At 38.8% G+C, this 20,989-nt stretch overlaps 1 protein-coding gene across 1 annotated transcript; it reads right to left on the bottom strand.

Annotated features, from left to right (window-relative positions):
* Nucleotides 1–3,235: 3,235 nt before the first annotated feature.
* Nucleotides 3,236–20,546, bottom strand: IRF4 (interferon regulatory factor 4). Its single transcript, XM_044683775.1, has 8 exons — nucleotides 20,409–20,546; nucleotides 19,497–19,683; nucleotides 17,677–17,765; nucleotides 16,509–16,650; nucleotides 13,367–13,474; nucleotides 10,525–10,878; nucleotides 5,747–5,859; nucleotides 3,236–3,379 (listed from the first exon to the last, which is right to left on the bottom strand). The coding sequence occupies exons 1-8, from the start codon at nucleotides 20,544–20,546 to the stop codon at nucleotides 3,236–3,238; spliced, it is 1,275 nt and encodes a 424-aa protein (XP_044539710.1).
* Between the last annotated feature and the right edge of the window lie 443 nt (nucleotides 20,547–20,989).

Genomic DNA, 20,989 nt, shown 5'->3' with positions numbered 1-20,989 from the left:
AATCTGATCAATTTACAACAAAATTAATGATTATATACAATTATATACAAAGATATGTGCCCCAAAAAACACCGTTCCATATCGCTGATCTTATACACGAGAGTTTCTGGAATATTAGCCAATACAAAGTCTTTCTTGGATTAATTACTTTCTGTTACCTGCCTTGTTAACTCACAGTTAAGTTGTGGAGGCTGGGATGGTGCATAGAGACTTTCTATCATTATCATTGGCCTTTCTATTTCCTTATAACCCCTTGTCCTTCTAGTTTTTCCTCCTCCACCATTTAACAGTGTTTCACTCTACACTTCTGCTTAAGAATAGGAAAGATAAGCGTCTTTTGCTAAAGCAAATATCAGTGCCAGGAGCCCTTATTGGCAAGCCTGTACATCTAGTTTGCTGGCAAGCTAGCTCAGAATGTTCAGAAGCCCTGATTACAGAATAATGTTGGTGATGCTCTGACTGGGCATTTCATAGAGTGACATGGACTAGAAACCTAACCCCAAGGGTTTCTGTGTCTCAAAGACAGACTATTCTGAATGTAGGCTTCAGGTGTATTAGTACATGTATTTGTGTGGTACCAATCATGGACATGTTCCACTGTTGTGCTATATTGTTCCTTCCAATCATCTGGCTTTACTATTGGACCATTGGACCATTCTCTTTCCATTCTGGTCCAGCTCTCCTTTCTCAAAGCAACATTCCAAAGGCAGGGAGGGAATTCCAGCTTCCCTCTGCTGATCTATCTGAAATATGCCAGAAAAGATTGCCTCTTGTCCAGCAGTTGGTAAAGGTCACTATCATATGAAATCCCAAGAATTTCAACAAGTAAACCAGGAAGCAAAGACTCCCTTGGAGAATCAAAGGTTAGGAAGACCTGAATTCAAATCTAGTCATAGACATTTACTAGCTATGTGACTCTGGGCAAGTCAGTTAATCTCTGCCTGCCTCAATTTCTTCCACTATAAAATAAGGATAGTAATAACTAATAGCACCTACCTCTCAGCGTTCTTACGAGGATCAAGTGAGATCATATTGTGAAGCATTTGGCACAGTACCTGACACACAGTAGGTACTAATAAATGCTTATTTCCTTCCTGCAATATTTTTTGGTCAGGAGTAATATGGCCACTGACTGATTCTGCTACCATTCTGGGTTATCAATTCTGGTTTACTAATGGAAAGTGGAATAAATGAGGTCCTCTCTTAACCCTATAAGCTCTATGCCAGCCTCTATTCCTTCCAAAAGTCGAACCAAGAGAAAGAAAGGTTACAAAGAGGAAGTGATTCCAGGCCAATTTATGAGCATCTTCCAGAAATCTGACAGCACTCTGAAAACATTGGAGTGGTTAGAGTACAGATTTCGAAAATGTTTTAAAATCCTCATGCTGAAACCACATCATTTCCTGAAATCAAGCTTCTGACTTCAAGATTGAATTGAGTAGGAATTATATGTCTTAATACCAAAAGGGATGCTATGAGTACCTTCACATGATCAATTTGTATTGAGCATTTTATCTTGAAGAAAATACAGACCAGATCCTAGTATCCTGAACTGAGACATGAACTCAAGACTGATTCTGAATCTTCCTTTGTCTTACAAATAATAAAAAAGAAAAGCATACAATGTATCAGTTCTTCTCTATACAAATAGGATAATATACCCCACGATATTTTACATCTATAAGATGTATAAATCACTGCAGTTCATTAAAACAAAGACACCCACACCCCTCAGAGTGTGTCCAGACTCACTCAGTAGCAAGTGGAATATGTTCAAGTCAATGCTTGCATCTACCAAAAAAAATTATTGAAACCAGGGCATAGGAAAGCATAGGATCAAAGGCCTGGGAACTGGGAGGAAGGGATAAAGTGAGGCAACATCCTTCATTTTATAGATGAGGAAACTGAGGCCAAGAGAAGAGAGATGACTTGCACACAGTCAAACAGGAGAGCCAGGACTAGAAATAGGCCCACTCTTGGTCCTATACTCTTTCCAGTATTTCACACTTCCCTAGTCATATTTTGACTGGGAAACACACACTCCACTTTTCCTAAACAAAACAATTTACCAGAACTATTTAAGGAACTAGTTGTCTTTGCAGATATATTTCCTAATCTACACATTAGACAATACATAGCAAATCTAAACGTCCGTTAAACAATTATTGGTATAAGGAAGGATATGACATCCAGACATAAGGGAAAACAACTCAGAGTTTGCAATAAGTTCAATCCTGTCATCATTTTTCATAACACAAGTCACCACATTGACTATCCCGGCTCCTCCTCGTTAGTGTAACCATGGGCAACTGACTAATAGCCAAATAAACCAAACAAAACAAGAGGGGAAATGTCACGAGTTTCAAAAATCTTTAGCAATTGGACTACTTCTTAAAGAATGTACTAAAACATTTTTCAAAGCCTAAAGAGAGGAAAAGCTGGATGTCTATTTTTAAATTGTTCAACACACATATTTCTGTCCACCACACAATACTGAAAGTATATACACCTATCTTAGCCAATGTTATTACTTTCTTTCTAAGCTGGGGGAGGAAGTAGAAGCTGGCCAAGGGGGAAGATCTTAGTTTATAGTATGAGTTATGATGCTACAGGGTAACAGAAGAGGGGAAGAGGTGGCTTATGGGACTGGAACTCATGATCCTCAAGGAAAGAGCCATTCCTAAGCTAGCCTATGCCCAAAGATATTTCCCTTCTGGTCAAAAATTTGTATGCAAGAGCTATAATTTCTATGTGAGATAATTAGTGTGTTAATATGTGGATATAGAAAATTTGTGAATAGACATCCTCCCTGAGATTTAGAACACATAAATAGCTCTTGCTATGTTCCCAAATTAAATTTCAATCCTAAAAAGGTGGTATTTTCCTCTTCAACAAGAAATAACCGTCATCAAATCAAAAGAAAACATTTTAGTAAACGTAAACATATCGTTTGGTCGGTTTTCACAGTTATTCCCAATGACAACGGAATCCTTGTGAGACCAGAATAACTCAATGGACAGTCCAGAAAACTTTTCATGGCTATGTGTCCTTTTGGAACAAGTCCATTTTTCAGTCTAATATAGCTCATCATTTAATCCCTAGGAAGCTGAGATTTTTCCAAAATTGTTTCATTAATACTGTCTTCCTCAAGAAAAGAAAGGGAAAAAAAGTTTCACAGCCTTTCTTCTTAAGTCATTTTGAGAGATGCAATTTTAAAAACTTGCTTTCAGCATTTTCATTCTTGGATGGAGGAATGTCGAATTGGTCGATGATAATCCTCTGGCCCGGTAATATGTTCTTGTAAATCAAAGCCCCTCAGAAAATGTCCACTATTTTGCTGAGCAAAGAAATAGAGCTGTTTGGCTAGTAATGGTTCAACCTTAATGATAGATTAAAAAAAAAAAGTCAGTGATGATGCTTCACGGTATCTTCTTTGTTCTTAACCAGCTGACAAACACTATGTCTAATAAATACAAATCTGAGTCTAGAGTCATTTGAGACCAAAATATACAGACTTAAAAAAAAAACCAAAAAGCCTTATCTTCTGTCTTGGAATCAATACTGAGTATGGGTTCCAAGACAGAGGAGCAACAAAGACTAGCCAAATGGGGCTAAGTGACTTGCCCAGGGTCACATAGTTAGTAAGTAAACATACAGATTTTGGGGAAGCATCTAGATAGTTGACTTTTTTCCCTTTATTCATCCTGATGTTTATTTCATTTTAGATACTGATTAAAATCTATTGATAATCTTCTTTCTTGAGATTTAAGAAGCACTAGATTAGGAGCAGTCAGATGGCTCTGTGGATAGAGTCAGGAAGACCCGAGTTCAAATATGGCCCCAGATACTTACTAGCAGTATGACCCTGAACAAGTCATTTGATGTGTTTGCTTTAATCTACTGGAGAAGGAAATGGCAAATCACTCTAGCGTCTTTGCTAAGAAAACTCCACAAATGCTATGGTCTATGGGGTCATGAAGAGTCAAACATGACTGAATGATTGAACAACAAAACCAGGGTTCTATCCTGGACCTTGCCAATTTCTTCTCCTAAATATGGTGATTCTTCTCTCTGGGTCACCTACTATTAAAATGCCTAAATGAGGTTGAAAATTCCTTCCAATTTTTTTTTACAAGGCTAGTATATAATTCTAAACATAAACTACAGAATCGCCTGCACTTTAAATTTACAAGCCACTGAAACTGCATCGAGATCCAGATAAACTGAAACAGAGGACTGAGGCATTCCTGAAGAGCCTGGATCCGATAAACTAAAATTGCCCACAACAGTGTTTGTTGTGAGGACAAAACCTTGAGTTGTCCAGAATACAGAGAAAATTCCGATTTGAATAGGTCCCCGTAACTCACCTCCCTCACACAAGCAAGCAAGTCAGAAAAGCTTCTCAGGAGAGAAAATTGCAAATGTATCATTGCCTAGATGAAAGGGACCTATAGAATTTATCCTCTTAGAAACTGTGGGGCATACTGAGTCAGAGGATCTGTCAAGGTTTCATCTTTGCTACTTCTCTGCCTGCCCTTGCTGCTTTGAGGTCCTTCATAGCTGTAAAAGGGGTTCTCAACATGGTTTGTGTCACAGACCCCTTTAAAAGTCTAATGAAACCTACCTCTCATTCTTCCCAGAATGATGGTTTTTAAAGCACAAAATAAAATGCGTAGGATTACACATGAAATTAATTCTACTGAGATTCAATTATCTAAAAATATATTTTTTTAAAATAAGTTCATGGACCCCAAGTTAAAAATCCCTTAAAAAATGAAGGGATCAGGGGGCAGCTGGGTAGCTCAGTGGATTGAGAGGCAGGCCTAGAAATGGGAGATCCTGGGTTCAAATCTGGTCTCAGACACTTCCCAACTGTGTGACCCTGAGCAAGTCACTTAACTCCCTGTTGCCTAGCCCTTACCACTCTTCTGCCATGGAACCAATACATAGTATCAATTCTAAGGGTTTAAAAAAAAAATGAAAGGATCAGATTCAAAACAAGACAAAAAAACCTTACCTTTTTGTCTTGGAATCAATATCAAGTTTTAGTTCTAAGGCAGAAAAGCAGTAAAGGCTAGACAATTGAGGTCAAGTGACTTGCCCAGGGTCACACAGCTAGGGTGTATCTGAAGCTACATTTGAACCCGGGATCTCCCTGTCTCCAGGCCCATCTCTCTATTCACTGAGCCACCTAGCTGTCCCAGGGGTCAGATTAAATGACTTTCAATATCATTTCCAGTTTTAGAACCTAATATGGAAAAAAGCTAACTGGGAAATTTCATTTAGACTATTTTTTTTTTCAAAAGAAAAACAGAGTATTTCAAAGAAAAGTTCAGATTGATCCTAGTGTACTTCTATATATCAGGAATACTCTTTCTTCTTCTTCTTTTTTTTTTTACAGATGGGAACAACTGAGATACCCTGTGGTTAAGCTGCCAGTATGAAGTGAATAAATATAAGGGTGAAGAATAGAAATCAAGTCTCTTGAAATTTGGTTTTTTGTGCTGTTCACCACACTCTATTTCCTCCTCCCATCTTTGTCTCTGCCTCTTTCTCTCTTTGTCTATCTCTGATATCTCTCTGTCTCTATTTCTATCTCTCCCTGCCTTTCTCTGTCTCTGTCTCTCTTGCTCAATGTATCTTATCTACTCAAGTTATATCATTTATTCTTTGCTTAGAATGAAACTTTTAAAAAGCAACAGTTATTCTTCCTAATGCCATAGAAATTTTATAAGTGAATACTTACATGAGCTGTGATAAGCTTCCTTTGCCTCTGGGGGTCTGGAAATTCTTCTCCAAAGCACAGAGCTACTTGGAATCTTGGTGGAGGGCGACCATGATGGGCAAACACTTGCAACTCTGAAGACAAGAAAAAGGATGTTCAGGAACCCTCACCATGTACTAAAGTTGCATGTAGCAACTGCTTAGTAGTACTGCTCTAGAGGATAAGGTATGTGTCTCTAAGGCACGTGGCAGTGTAACACGACACTTGTTTGTGGCTTGAACCCCTCTGACAGACTGGCAAAGCCTATGGACCCTTTTTCTCAGAATAATATTTTCAAATACATAAAACAAAATATAGAGAATTACAAAGGAACTCAATTATATTATAAAATTATCTGAAAAATATTTTTTTAATTCCCAGACCCAAAGGAATAAAGGGGAAGCTACTGAAGATTAAAAAAAAAGAGATGAATATGAGTGAACTTGCTGAGATAATTGGTTGAAAGAAGAGAGGGAGGGAAGAAGGAGCAATGAAAGGAGAAGAACGAAAGAAAATGAAAGAAAAAGGGAGAAAGTAAAAAGGAAGGGAAGGAGAAAAAAGAGCAAGAGGGAAAGTAGCATTCATAAAGGTTATCATAGTCTAAGTGCAATTACTTAACTACAAAGTTTCAGAATGTATTATTTTCCATGAAAAAAATCTTAAAATGTTTCCTGAGTTTTATTCTCCTGCACTAACTATGTCACTTCTGTGGTATTCCATGCCATCTCCACTTTCAAATCAGAGCTTCATTCTATGGTCAAACCAAGACAATCCAAAGTAAAGGGGCAACTCCATTCTCTAGGAAGTGGCATAGTAGATGCAAAAGAAAGAGAATGGATGGGAAGGTGGGAGTCCTAGGCATCTATTCTGGCTCTCCTACTAACACAATGTATGGCTTCTGGGTAGGTTACTTCATTATCTGGGCAGCAGCTGCCTCACTTTTACAAAATGGAGACAGACTAGATGACCTCAACAATTATATCTCCCTTTTAGAATCCAGTAGCATGGATGGATCCATGTTTTCTAGACTGTAAATTTAACTCATCCCAGGCCTCCAACAGATTCTTTCTTTTGGTCCCAAATACTCTATGGCCTAAAGTGGTTGCAATTTTAGTCTAGATCATTCTAGATCTCCTTTTTAAGATTAATTTCATCGCAAGGAAAAACAAAGGTAAATTCTAGGGAACAATGGAAATTATAGTCTACATTTGGCTTGGAGTATATTCATGCTACACATTCTGGACATATTTTAGTAAGGATTATGCCTAAAAGATTTCATGTTGAACTGCATTTTCAGGCATCTACTGAAGGGAGAAGGGTGATGTGAGAAGGTAATCAATCCATCATTGATCATTGCTACCAAGCACCAAGGATAATCCTTGGAGACAGAGTACAGCCCAGACCCACAACAACTTTTCTGTACACTTATCATTGAAACTGGAGCCTTGCTGAATAGAGAAATGCTCAGTCTATTACGTCAGCCCATCTTCCCCTTGTTGATGTTCAAGATGATATTCCTGGCTTGGGCTGTTTCAGTTCACTAAAGAAAGGGTAGCATCTCAGGTCCCCTCATCTAATTGCCACTGTAGTTGTTAAACTTCTGCAGAGCAGTCATATGGATGCATCTTCTACCAGCTACACACTCCCTGTTTCTAAGGGACTGTCCCTTACACTTTGTGTATCCTGGATGGGTAGATATGAAAAAGTTTCCGTCATCCTAATCAAGTACAAAAGAGTTTCTAACGACTCACTTGACTATCTGAAGAGAGAAAAAAAAGGTGGAGCGTTGGGGGAAGCAGTGTTTCCAAAATTCAAACTAAACAAAACTATTTCAATGAAACCTGGAAACAAGTCCAGGAAAATAAAAGTGGAGGCAACATGCTGGGTAATCAACCTCCCCAAAGACTATTAAGAGAAGAGATGGGGGGGTGGTTAGGTGGCTCAGTAGATGGCAAGCCAGGCCTAGAGACTAGAGGTCCTGGATTCAAATCTAGTCTCACATCCTTCCTAACTGTATGATCCTAAGCAAGTTATTTAACCCTCTATTCCCTAGCCTTTACCATTCTTTTGCCTTGGAATTAATATATTATATTAATTCTAAGATGAAAGGTAAGGGTTTTTGAGAGAAAAAGAAAGAAAGAGAGAGAGAGAGACAGAGAGAGAGAGACAGAGACAGAGAGAGAGAGAGAGAGAGAGAGAGAGAGAGAGAGAGAGAGAGAGAAGAGGGGTTTGTGATCTATGTTATTTGTTTATATAGCCCATATTCACTGGATAAACACTCATCCTTCCACTTGGTTTGGCCTCTATGGATGCCATTTGAACACCCAGAACTGAAAAGAAGAGGTCCCATTTCTATTCTGGTAATTTCCAAGCTCTCTAATAATAATGATAAATTAGGAATCATAATGATAATAGCTGATATTTTTATAGTGCTCTCAGGTTATCAAAGCACTTTCAAGATAATGGAAAAAGCTCTCACTGGCTTGGGTGACAGAGGACCAAGATTCAATTCTTGTCTCTGATATTTATAGCCTATCTGACCTTAGAAAAGACTCTTCATCCTCCCTAGACCTCAGTTTCCTCATCTGCGAAATGAAGCTGGTGGAAATGAAGTAGGTGGCTTCTAAGCTCCCTCCCTTCCAATACTTCCAATCCTGGCTCCACCTACTAAGATCTCCTTTGATTCTCACAACAGCCATGAGAGAGGAATATTACAGGTAGAAACAAATCACAACCTGGCTTGTGTTCTGATGTTTGTCATAAATAATAGCTTCTGGGCATGTGAGAGGAGCAGTCTAAGAGCCAGAGCGAAGTACTTATACCTTATAGGAATCCTTTTGCCCACTGTTTGAATACACCAGTCTTTCAGGTACAGAGTAGCTAAGGCTTAACAACATGCAGCTGAGGCTCAGAACAGGAAGGAAATACATACTGAAACTTTAAGGGGAACTCAGTGAGGCAGAAGTGATTTTCTTGAATTTCTTAGGATTCTTGAGCCAAAAGTCCCTACTCCTGTGACATCCCAATTTCCCTCAGACAGAACAGGCAGCGCTTCTATTTCTGTGGCTGTATTCCAACCTCGTTTGTGCCCAGCTCACAATGTACAGCTTGCTCTGGATCCTTCTGGACCTTCTTATCTCCAACCTTATGCAGCCTTACATATCATGTGAGTAGAATGTAAGAGCTGGAAGGATCCAAAAAGATCATCCTATCTAGTCGCTTCATTTCTTATTTAAAACCCTTACCTTCCATCTTAGAATCAATACTAACTCTTGGTTTCAAGGCAGAAGAGAGGTAAGTGACTTGCCCAGGGTCACACAGCTAGGAAGTATCTGAATCCAGATTTGAACCCAAGACCTTCCATATCTAGGCCTGGCTCTCAATCCACTGAGCCACCTAGCTGCCCCTTCAGCACTATTTTTTAAATGTGTACCAGAGATAACAGATAGAAAACTAGTCTAGAAGCCAGGAAGACCTGGGTTCTATTTGTGCCTCTGAAAAATATTGGTTATTTGACCCTAAGCAAATCTCTTATTCTTTCAGTGCTCTGAAGACTATAAGCTGCAGAAAACTTATCAATTGATACTAACGGAAGAAGTGTCCTCACCCCAGAGAGTTCCTAAATTCATTAAACCACAGATTCAATCCTTATCTTGACATGCACATTTTTTCATTTCAAATAAATCTAATTTAAAAATTACAAATTAAAATGGCCTGGACCAAAGTAGTAAATTTTTCAGCAGAGAGGATAGTATTTAAAAGATGCTGGAAAAGCCTAGACTATCTCAACCTGACATTGTTGCCATCTGCCCAGCCTTCTAGGTCAAAAAGTAAAATCTCTAAGGTCAAAAGATACACTCAAAGATGGAGGACTTCTGGAGAGAGGCTGCCAGAAATTAATTACAAGTTTATAACAGGATGGAATTAAAGGCTGAAGGAAGGACAGAAACTAAGCAATGGTCAGAAATTAATTACAAGTTTATAACAGGATGGAATTAAAGGCTGAAGGAAGGACAGAAACTAAGCAATGGTCAGCTAATATTATCTCCTCCTTCTCTTCTCCCAAAGGGGCAACCTAGGGCCATAAAATTAGTCCCTTTGATTAAGCTTTGAGAGATGGGACCAGTTGTTACTACAAAAGTTAGCCTAGGACAAATATAAAGTAAGTGTATAACAAAAGCTATATCACAAAAGCAGCCCATTATAATCAACACATGCTGTCTAAAGGTATACATGGAGAAAAATAACTCTTAATAATTTTCCTCTTTAGTCAAATTCAAGAGACCCATTTCAAGTTTCCATATGCCAAAAGGCAGTTGCATAAAGATGACACATCTGAGTTTACATTATTAATAACATCCTTCTAACTCTGACCTTTACAATTTTTCTAGGAAATTTAAAGGTCTGAGACATTATTACATATGCTCTCAGAGAACATATTGCTAAAACACCTAAATTTCTATTTGTGGGATACTATTTGTTGAAAACCAGAAGGTAAAAGGCCATCCTATCAAACATTTCATCTGGATTTCTATCTTTCCCACCCATACCAACTCAAAGTACAAGACAATGTTTGGTGGGACAACTGGTATGTGGCGGATGGGCTGGGATACCTGGATGACTGTTGGCAAGCTGCAGAATTGGCGCAAGAAAGGTCTCTGGACTATGTGTGTATGAGCTAGTCCTTCTTGACTGTATCTTATTGCCACCTCTCTCCTAGTTGTACAACTGACAGACATCCAGACAAGTATGTGCATTACCTGATAGGAATTGTTGTGTGTCAAAAAGTTTGCAGGTCTGGTCCCTTTCCAACTTATTAGGACGGTCACTGCATACTGCCAAGGGTCCATCCCAGTAGATCCTGCTTTGGCAAAGTCTTTTAGCATACAGGCCATCCGGTGCCATCCAGAGAATGACTCCCCTTTCCAAATGGCTCAGCAATTTTTCGATGTTTTTCCTCTGGACATTATCCTCTGGATAGGGGAAGAGAACCTGATCCAGGGTACTGGCATCATAACTCTGGCCATGAGATATCCTACAGCCTTCAGGGCTTGCAGTGGTTATCTCCTTCACCAGTATTTCACGATAATATAAACAGATATGGAGCCGGCAATCTGAAGACAAGAGATTTGTTTCATAGTCAGCATCAACAGAAAAGCACTCTATGCCCATCCTATCAGACGTTACACTGAAAGAGTTCAACTTGCCTAAATGATACTTGTTTTCATATTCTTGCTGGCGGAGCTAATAATGTTTCTAAAATACTAAGTCTTGTACTAATGATCGAGAATTTATTTTCAAACAAGATAGTTAACACTGACTTGAGAAAAAGGGGGCTCTAGAATCTGCCACCAATGGAAAAGAATAGGGGAAAGAAGGAAAAGGTTAAGGGAAGATTTTTTTTTAATTGTAGTTTTTCAAAATGAAAGGAACTATCATATATCCAGCTAACAGGTAACGAGAAAAATGTTTCTTGAGGGCAACATTTTGGCAAATTTAATTAAAATCCTACCTAACTTTCCTTGAGACTGTGTGTTCTGATGTTTTAGATGATGGGATAAGCAAATTTATTCCAGTTTCACCTATTTAAGAAACCTTTTAAATAGCATTTGCAACATGAGGGGAAGAAGTTGTCTCAATAGTTAGAGGTTGCTTTAAAATCTTAAACAAGGTCCCTGGCCAGGTTTCAGATCCCCCAGAATATGTATTCAGTGGTTATGCATATTTAAGTGGGGGAGGTGACCAGTTTTTCCCTGAAGCTGATCAAAAGACACAAAGTAACCTTGAGAAGGAAGGTTCCCAAAGATGAAACCCATAAAACCTTCTTTTTTTCCTCCAACCAAAAAAATTACCTCAACTCACCACTCCCTGTGTTTGGGCAGATAGACGCAGACACCAAGAGCTCAGGCAGTACGTATATTGACAAAGAGGGGGTGTTGCCTATTGGAGGTGACTCTTGGGGCAGGTTTCATTTCATTTAATGACGTCAGTTATCACAAGGTCACACTGACATAAATAGCTGTTTATTTCCTAGCACCCACGCAGCCTGGGGTGCCCAAGAAAAGAGTATGAAAGTTTCTGAAAAACACAGATGCTCCCATACACAATTCTTACTGCCCGAAGACACCTCCTCAAAAGGCATTTTCAGTCATTTGTGACTTCTCAGACCAAAGGCAAATGTCTTTTCAGTTTTAGCTCTGACACTGCAATCAATGAAAATCAAGAACCCAAAAGTCACTGTGAAAAATGCCTCCCCCCCCCCAATATAACACGTTCTCTAAAATCAGTTTTAAAATGGGGATAGTTTCAAGGTGAGTAATGCCAAAGATTAAGACTGATCTGCACGGCTTAAATCCCATCACAATAACTCACAAAGAGTTACCTAGCTTCTTTGGTTAGCCTACAATTATGCTGCATCAAATAGTCCTTAAAATAAGGGCCCTGAGATCTAGAAATCTGATTGTTTTATAAAGATAACTGTTAGAATGAAAGTTGTAGCCTATATCTGCTAGTTAGCCAGTCAACATTTATTGTCAGTTCTTGGTGACATCAACTTCTAAGGGAACATTTAGTAAGGCTGTGTCATCAAAAGTGGAATTCATGAAAATTAGCTTTATTATTAATAAGAATAGCTAACATTTATATTGTACTTTAAGGTCTGCAAAGAGCTTTGCAACGATTGTCTCTATTTATTGACAAGGCAGTCAACAGCAATAAACTAAAAAGACCTCAATTCAATTAATGATGGTCATTGAAAGAAAAATAGAAAGATGATTCTAAGGAATTGACTTAATAGAATGTTGTGGCTTTTCTTATTGGTTTCTTCCAATAGCCCAAGCTTAATCTTTAGTATATCCATGTGTATATATTACCTATGTGTATGTGTGTATATATGTAAAGGGAAAAAGGAACGAGGCCAATGCCAGCTGACCTAAAACTGTACTTTCCCTGTTGTAACAAGTCACTGTTTCCTGAAGATGCCATATTACTGATGAATTTCTGTGCTCTCTAGCTTCCTTTAAGTCCCAACTAAAATCTCATCTTTTCCTGGATGCCTTCTCCAATGACTCTTAATTCTAGTGCCTTCTCCCTCTTAATTACTTCCTACATATTCTGTATATAGCTTTTTCGTATATATTTGTTTGCACATTGTCTCCCTCATTAGATTTTGAGCTACTTAAGGGCAGGAACTATATTCTGCCTCTTGTATCCCCAGCACTTAGCTCAGTGGCTGGCACACAGTAGGCTCTTTTAAAAAAACAACCTTTCCTTCTATCCTAGTATCAGATCTAAAACAGAAGAGTGGCAAGGACAAGGGAATCAGGCTTAAATGACTTGCCCACTTGCCCAGGGTGTCTGAGGTTAGATTTGAACCAGGTCCTCTAGACCCCAGGCCTGGCTTTCTATCCACTTGTGCTACCTAGCTGCCCCATAGTATGCTCTTAATAAATGTTTATTGATTGACTGATCCTCTTTTTCAGAGAGGTTCAAGTCAACAGAGATCAGCTCACTAATTATTCCAGCAGTGTGAGACCTGAGTGATAGCTGCTATTGCCACGTTCTCTCTGCGGCTTACACTGATAGACAGAACATCTCACTTACCTGAGAGGGCCAGGGCTTCAGCAGATCTTATGCTTGGCTCTATGGGTATTCCAGGAGCCTGTGACTCAGGTGGCGCACAAGCATAAAAGGTGCCTGTCACCTGGCAACCTGTATTTACGAATAAAAATAAAATCATTTCTTAACTGACTGTCAAAGTCAGCAAGAGGCATCTTTGTGAAACAACATTGCTATTCCTCCCAATCCACAAAATAAATCTTCGTAATGAACTGGAAACCTTAGAAAGAGCCCATACGGTGAGCCTCACAACACGAGAACAACAGGCTCATTTCCCATGTCAGCTTTGTGGAGCCAAGTAGCCAAGCTGTAGGAAACTTTGGGCATGAGGAGAGTCCAAGGAGCTCTTCTTGTAGACCCTTGAACCAAAGAGTTTCCTGCATTTTCTTTGAACTTACTGACTTGAGCAAACCGGAGAGGGAACTTTTCAAATATTTAGTTTACACTTTTTTAAAACCTGCATTTGATGAGTTGTGGAAAACTGAGCAAGGAAAAGAATGTCTCTGGTCTGTTTTTAATGAAGAAAGACTCTGTAATGGGCTTGCCTTTCCACTTGTTTCACCTTATTGTTCCTTCAGATATTTGTCTGTCGTTCCCTCTCTTCCTAGAAAGGGTGTCCCAAAAGGCTCAATGCAGTTTAAAATTAGGTAGGCTTTCAACTGCACTAATTCTTTTGGGACATTCTCTATTTATAACCACAGTATCATAGTTAATACTTAAACTTCTCAGTCTACTAGGGCTAGATCCACTGCACACAGACCTGAGACTCAGGAAGACTGTTCAAATCTTGGTTTATTCATCTCAAAAAACTGGAAGAACATTAATCTTCGTTGGAAATAATCTCTGAATAATTCATAAAAATGAATGCAAAGTACTATGGATCTGTAGTACAAAACATATAGCAAATCATAACACATGGTGTTAAAAAACATAAAGCAGTATGCTTCTTGGGACTAAGAATTGTTAAAAATCTTTTTTTTCCCAAATTTTAAAAAAGTATCTTCAGTGCCTAGCACAATGCCTGGCACATAGTAGGTACTCAAAAACTACTTGTTTGCCAGTTGGTTAATTAAACATATACAGATTCGCATGATAATAAAATTAAAATGTTTTTAAAGAACAATATGCAGAAAGTAGAATATATTGGTTACACAAGAGTAAATGGTCCTAGAATATGCAAAAGAAACTAATGATTAAATGTTCTCTCAGTACTTCTTTCCAAAGAATAGGCTTTTCAAAGTTCTAGCATTCTTTAGTATATTATGCTATGTATTTATTCTCTGTGATACTATAGTAAGAATTTCTTCCTGGTGCTGCTTTTTGCCATATTGATCCAAATATCTCATATGAAACTTCATTTCAGGATGGGGGGAATCTCTCTTAAGAGTTATGGCTTGGTCTAATCTAAATGTAATAAACACTTCTGGAATTGAATAGTGCTACGTACCTTTTGTTTTTGCATTACATAAATTACTTTTATGCTCTTCTAAATGATCAGTTCTTAACATGGGATCCATTGAACTTACTTGTTTGGTTTCTAAAATTTATTTAAATTTAGATTTTAAAATAATAACCATATTTTTCTATTTATTTTAAAATTAATTTAAATGTTTAACCATATTTCTATATGGTGTCTCCATACTTCTGTTTAGTTATAGTACACTTACACAAGTAACTCTATTCAATATCATTGGTTTTCTTAGAGTCACATATATTTTATTTTTTGAATTTAAAAACATCATTTTGAGAAAAGATACAGAGACCAACAGAAGCACAGAGAAATAGAGATAGAGTCTCATGTCTATAGTCCTTTGGCTCACTCACTTCCTGTGTTTCATTAAGTGTCCAGCACAAAAAAGGTTAAAAGCCCCCACCCCCAGTCATTTTCTAAATGTTTCAATAAAGTTGACACCCTATGGCAAATTTCTGGGTTGGCACATAGGATGGGTAAGCATGGAGCTGAAGGAAATTTCAAATTGATGAAATTACATGTCTATTTAAGAATAGTTTGTATCTAGACAGAAAGGCATAGTGGAAAGAGCACTGGATTTGGATTAGAAAATAGGAGTTTGAATTCTAGCTCAGTCACTGACTACCATGTGGCCTCAAACAAGTTATTTCACCAGTCTTGACCTTAGTGTCCTCATAGTTTAAAAAAAAAGGGTTTGGACTAAATGATCTTAAAGGTTCCTTCAACTCTAAAATGCTGCAATCCTAAACAACCACCTTTTTCAGAGAAACTCAAGTCACAACAGAAAGTAATATGAATAAACTGAATCAAAGGTAGGATACAGGCCACATCTGCTATTTCTTTGAAGGGCAGGGACTTGTAATTTCATCAGTCTAGGGAACTCTCATATAGAAATTTCCTCCACTGATACATATCAGCAACTCATCTATAACTAATATTCTTAGAGAGTTCCCTAGGACACTTTTAGTTTAATGACTTGTTCAAGGTCATGCAACTTATTAGTGGCAGTGGCAAGACTAGAACCCAACCCTTTCTGGCTTCCCAAGACCAGTCCTCTAATCACTGCAATGTATTGCCTTTCCATAGTTGCTATAATTCATATTTTGTAAATGAGTAAAATAAGGGCAAAACTATTTGGCACCCACTCACTATCTCGTGAATCATTAGATAGGAAAGGATGATCAAGTTTTTGGCCCACATCATAGGGCTGGGACTAATATTGAAAACTCAAGAAATCTACTACATCAGACACAGGATGGCTTCCCTTCAGGATGATTCAGTATCACTTGATTGTACTATAATCTTAACATATCAACTTAGTTATCAGCACCAGAAGATCAATAGTCTTTTTTTTTTTACCTCCCAGCAAAGAAAAGGGAAGTTATGAAAAATAGTCAGTTCAATTAATAGGTATAGTGAAAAGAAGCATTAATTTGTCCAGAAAACTGTCCTGCCTCTGCATTTGCTCATGGTAGTCTTTCTTCAGTTTTCTTAGAAAAGAGAAGTTCTTTGTCACTGATATGCAGTACTAGATTAGCAGTGATTTAAAAACAAAAAAAACAAAAAAACTATGGTCTCATTATCAGTGAGTTCAGTATTAGTGGGCCAAAAGCATGGACTATAGATAAAGGAAGCCAGGAATGGAATTCTTCTTACCATTCTCACAAGCAGGGCCCTGCCAATGGTGACTTCGAGGTCCAAAAGGGACAGTTGCACATTGATAGGGTATTTCTGGGTGAGGCTGCTCCGGAACAAAATCTCTCCAATTACGGTCATGGGGCATCATATAGTTTGGAACCTGTTCAGATCAAAAAGAAGAAATACAATAAAAGCTTTGGGGAACTCATCCCAGATCATCCTATTGATAGGGGACGTTTTCCCTTTGCATATTCCTGGACTTCTCAGGAATTCACTCATTTGGCAGGTGGCCAAGAATGATTCTGTCATCAGAAAAAACTTTAGAATGAGTTGTTCATCTCAATGACAAGTTATAGAATATTTTTAAAATACAATCAAGGCACTATTACAAAATCTTGATGTATGCAAAGCTTCATCATATGGTTAAACTCTGGCACCAAAAATACCACAGGAAAAACTATCTTCCTTTACTCACCAGATTCTATCAAACAGAGCTGTAATTCACTTTAGAAAAAGCCAGCTAGGATCAGCTGCCCTGTGGTTTCGCATGATAAGGCACTTCTTCCCAAGTTATAAATTTTAACAAAAGGCTTATTTCCCAGATGATTTTTAGAGTCAGTTGGGGGAAAAAAGATATTCTACTCCTCCATCTTCCCTTATCTCTTTCTCTCTCTCTCTCTCTTTCTCTCAACTTAGGTCTGTCTATGTCTATGTCTGTCTTTCCCTTCTCCCCCTCCCATCGAACATAGTATTCTTATAAAACCCACTAAACCCACTCTCAGTAAAACCAATGATACACCAACAAACCATTTGAAATTTTAAAAAATAATTTAAATGAAAAAAGTTATTGGGTTGTTTTTTTACCCTTGTTTTTACCATATAAACGATGAGCTTGATTTTTTTTTAAACCCTTACCTTCTATCTTAGAATCAATACTGCATATTGGTTCCAAGGCAGAAAAGCAGTAAGGCATAGGCAGTGGGGGTCAAGTGACTTGCTCAGGGTCACACAGCTAGGAAGTGTCTGAGGACAGATTTAAACCTAGGACCTCCCGTCTCTAGGCCTGGCTCTCTTCCACTGAGCCACCCAGCTGCCCCCGTGAGTTTGATTTTTTAAAACTGAATTTACTAGTTATTTTGTTATAACATAGACCTAAGCCTTACTCTCATAAAATTCATCAACTCACCTGAGTTTGTAGTGATGTGTAGTGAGGAGGCATTGGGAAAGGGTGGTTCATAATTATCTGGGAATCCTCCAAGCCCAGTTGTTTAGCTCCTATTTATAAGTTTACAGAGGAGAAATAGTATAACATTAAAAAAATAAAACCTAAAGTTTAAAAAATAAATTTGGATACAGAATGATAGTATCCCAGAGTAAAAAGTGTCCTCAGAAAATATCTAGTCCAGAAAGTATACCAAACACGGTATTTGCCAACAATGTCTATAGGTTTTACTTTGAATGGGAAAAATTATTACTGGTAGGCTCTAGAGGCAGGAAAAGCATAAGATCATTTAAATTTAAAATTGCCTTTCTGGGCAGAAGTTAGTCTCTCAGAAATAAACAAAGTCCCCAGTGGTTATCTATCTGTGGCCAGAAATAATTCCCTGACCAATGGAAGAAAAAGTGCCAGGAGATCCACAATATACATCTCAGTGAATGATGTCAGGCACACAGGTTTTTTAGTACCTACTATATGCCAAGCACTGTGCTAAGCACTGGGGATCCGAAGAAAGATAAATGGTACAAATAACTATGTACAAACAAGATATGTAAAGGGCAAATTAGAAATAATCAACAGAGGAAAGGCACTACCAATAATGCAGATGAGGAAAGTCTTTCTATAGAAGGTGGGATTTTTAGCAAGGTCTTGAAGGAAGCCAACAGGCAGAGTTTAGGAGGGAGATGATTCCAGGGATTGCAGGCAGCTAGGGAAAATACCTGGAATTTGGAGATGGAATGCCTTATTTGAGAATCAGTAAGGTGGATCACAGACTATATAGGGATGGATAAGGAGTTAAAAAGATTTGAAAAATAAGGAGGAGGATAAATTATGGAGGAATTTGAATGCCAAATAGAATATTTTCAATTTGATCCTTGAGATGATAGGGAGCCACTGGAGGTGAAATATTGATTAGAGAGGTGAAATAATCAGCTATGCACTTCAAAAGATTAATTTGACAGCAGAGTGGAGGATAGACTGAAGTGAGGAGAGAAGAGTTAGGAATATCAACCAAAAGGTTGCTGCAATAGTCAAATCATAAGGCAGTGAGGGCCTACACCAGGTAGTGATAGCATCAGAGGAGAGGCAGAGGCAGAGGCAGAGGACAGATGTGATGGAGGTAAAATCGACAGAACTGGCAACAGATTAGATATGGGGAATGGGAGTGGATTATAAAGAGTGAAGAGTCAAGGATGAGGAATGACAACTAGGTTAAGAGCCTGCTACCTTGGAGGAAGGAGATGTCCTTTAGCATAATAAGGAAGTTTAGAAAGAGAAAGGCTTGGGGGAAAGTTGTGATAGAGTTTTTGACTGGAGTTAGAATCTGAGATGTTCACACATAAGAATAATATAGAAAAAACTTAAATCAGTGCCTCAAAGAATGAGGCTGAATCTTTTATGAGTTTTTAACTGAAGATGACTGGGAGTTTGTATGAACATGGGGGAAAAAAATAACATGCCAAAATGGAATTAAAGCACTGAATGTTTTTCCCCCTTTTAACAGTTTATGATACAAGAAAATGAAATTTGATTTAAAAAAAAAAAAAAAAAACCTTACCTTCCATCTTGGAGTCAATACTGTGTATTGGCTCTAAGGCAGAAGAGTGGTAAGGGTAGGCAATGGGGGTCAAGTGACTTGCCCAGGGACACACAGCTGGGAAGTGTCTGAGGCCAGATTTGAACCTAGGACCTCCCATCTCTAGGCCTGGCTCTCAATCCACTGAGCTACCCAGCTGCCCCCTGAAATTTGATTTTTAAAACAACAACAGCAAGGAAATTCCTCCTACCTTTTTTGGCCCCTTCAGGAACAATTCTGTAAACTTTATATGGATCTGAGATATCCAACTGGCTTCTGTCAACTAACTCTTCAAAGTCATTGCTCTTGTTGAGAGCACAACGCAACCTTGTCTTCCAGGTTGGAGGGTCTGGTTTGTCAATACCTTCCCTGAACTTCCCTTTAAAGAGGGCCCAAGCCTGAGAGGAAAAGTTAAGAAAGGAAATGTAAAGTTTAAGTGGCGGTCATTTTTTAAAACTGTGGAGAGGAATCAGTTTGCAAATAAAGCCATGCTTTCCCAATAAAATGACAATTGTGCGGTATTTCTGTTGTCAGCTTCATGGAGAAACAGCCCAGATATTTTCTTGGGAGATAACTATTTCCTTTGAAAAACATTGTTGAGCTTAAGAGGAATGGTCTGAGTAAGAGAAATAACTGATAACTGATAGATTGGACAATCACCGTGTCAAAATGACTCAAAAATGGAGGAAGGAAGCTCAAAGGGCTTGGGGATTTTGCCAAAACTGTGGTTATCTAATCTCCTACTCATCTAATCAGCTTCATTATCTTAGATTCAGAGATTTATATCTGGATGGAGCCTCAAAGATCATCCCCTCAAGTTAAGAAAACCGCAGTTCTATTTCCCATAGGAGGAAACTGAAGTCAGAAGAAGTGGTTTGCCCAGTGTCACACAGGTAGTAAGAATTGGGTTCCTGGATTCTCTGACTGAAAATTCAACTCTCATCTCTAGAGAAATATGTGGGGGGTGGGGGGGACGGTGAGGAGGGGAAGAGAGAGGGAGAAAAGTATAGTCCTGTAGAAGGAATACATTCTGAAGGACTGTCGAAACCCTTAGGAAAGTGAAATCTAAGGAAAGACTCTCTTCTTTGTTTTCATAACATTACAGGTGGCAAGACTTCTTTACTTTCTCCTCAGAGCAGGCTAAAACCTGCTCTAGAACACAACGAATTTTGTCTGCAGACTGAGACAAATACTGAAATACGGGATAGAAAGGCCCAAATAGAGACCCAAGGGTCTTATGTCTGAAGCCCTTCAGCTCCATCCAGCGCAGGGCCACCTCTGCCTAAGATCAGGAGATCTCCCAGTCAGTCTGAGCCAACAGCACTACTTTCTAGATATTGCTCACCTAGCGCGCTCTCGGGGTTTGTAATTTGGCCCCTCATTTGTGCAAACACCTCAGAAAGCTGCTAACTTTTCGTTTTCTCATGTGGTCTCCACAGGGACTGTACCTGAGGGTTCTGATTCCACAGACTTATCTACCCATTTCCCGGGTCTTCCTCTAACAGCCCTACCACTCAACCACCGCCCCTGTCTCCTCTGCCTCTACCCTAACAGCAACTAGTGGAGGGCAATTTGCAAGATCTGGTCTGGGTGAGAGCAAACTTCCCTCCTCCTCTCCTCCTCCCACTTGCACCCCCAATCCCGTCCTCCCATACCAGGTGGCAGGGCATTTCCCCAGGTCAGGAGCTCAAGGACTTCCCCACC

This window comes from Gracilinanus agilis, chromosome 1 (genome assembly GCF_016433145.1).
Source record: "Gracilinanus agilis isolate LMUSP501 chromosome 1, AgileGrace, whole genome shotgun sequence".
In the NCBI taxonomy this organism is placed as follows: domain Eukaryota; kingdom Metazoa; phylum Chordata; class Mammalia; order Didelphimorphia; family Didelphidae; genus Gracilinanus; species Gracilinanus agilis.
The sequence above is the reverse complement of the archived record's forward strand: the minus strand, read 5'-3'. Positions and strand labels throughout refer to the sequence as shown.

Coding starts and splice junctions, on each gene's coding strand:
- IRF4 (XM_044683775.1), bottom strand. CDS start 20,546: ATGGAGCTGAAGGGCTTCAGACATAAGACCCTTGGGTCTCTATTTGGG. Junction 19,684..20,408: donor TAGCCTGCTCTGAGGAGAAA/GTAAAGAAGTCT, acceptor TTTTCCTCTCAG/GCTTGGGCCCTCTTTAAAGG. Junction 16,651..17,676: donor ACACATCACTACAAACTCAG/GTGAGTTGATGA, acceptor TGATCTGAACAG/GTTCCAAACTATATGATGCC.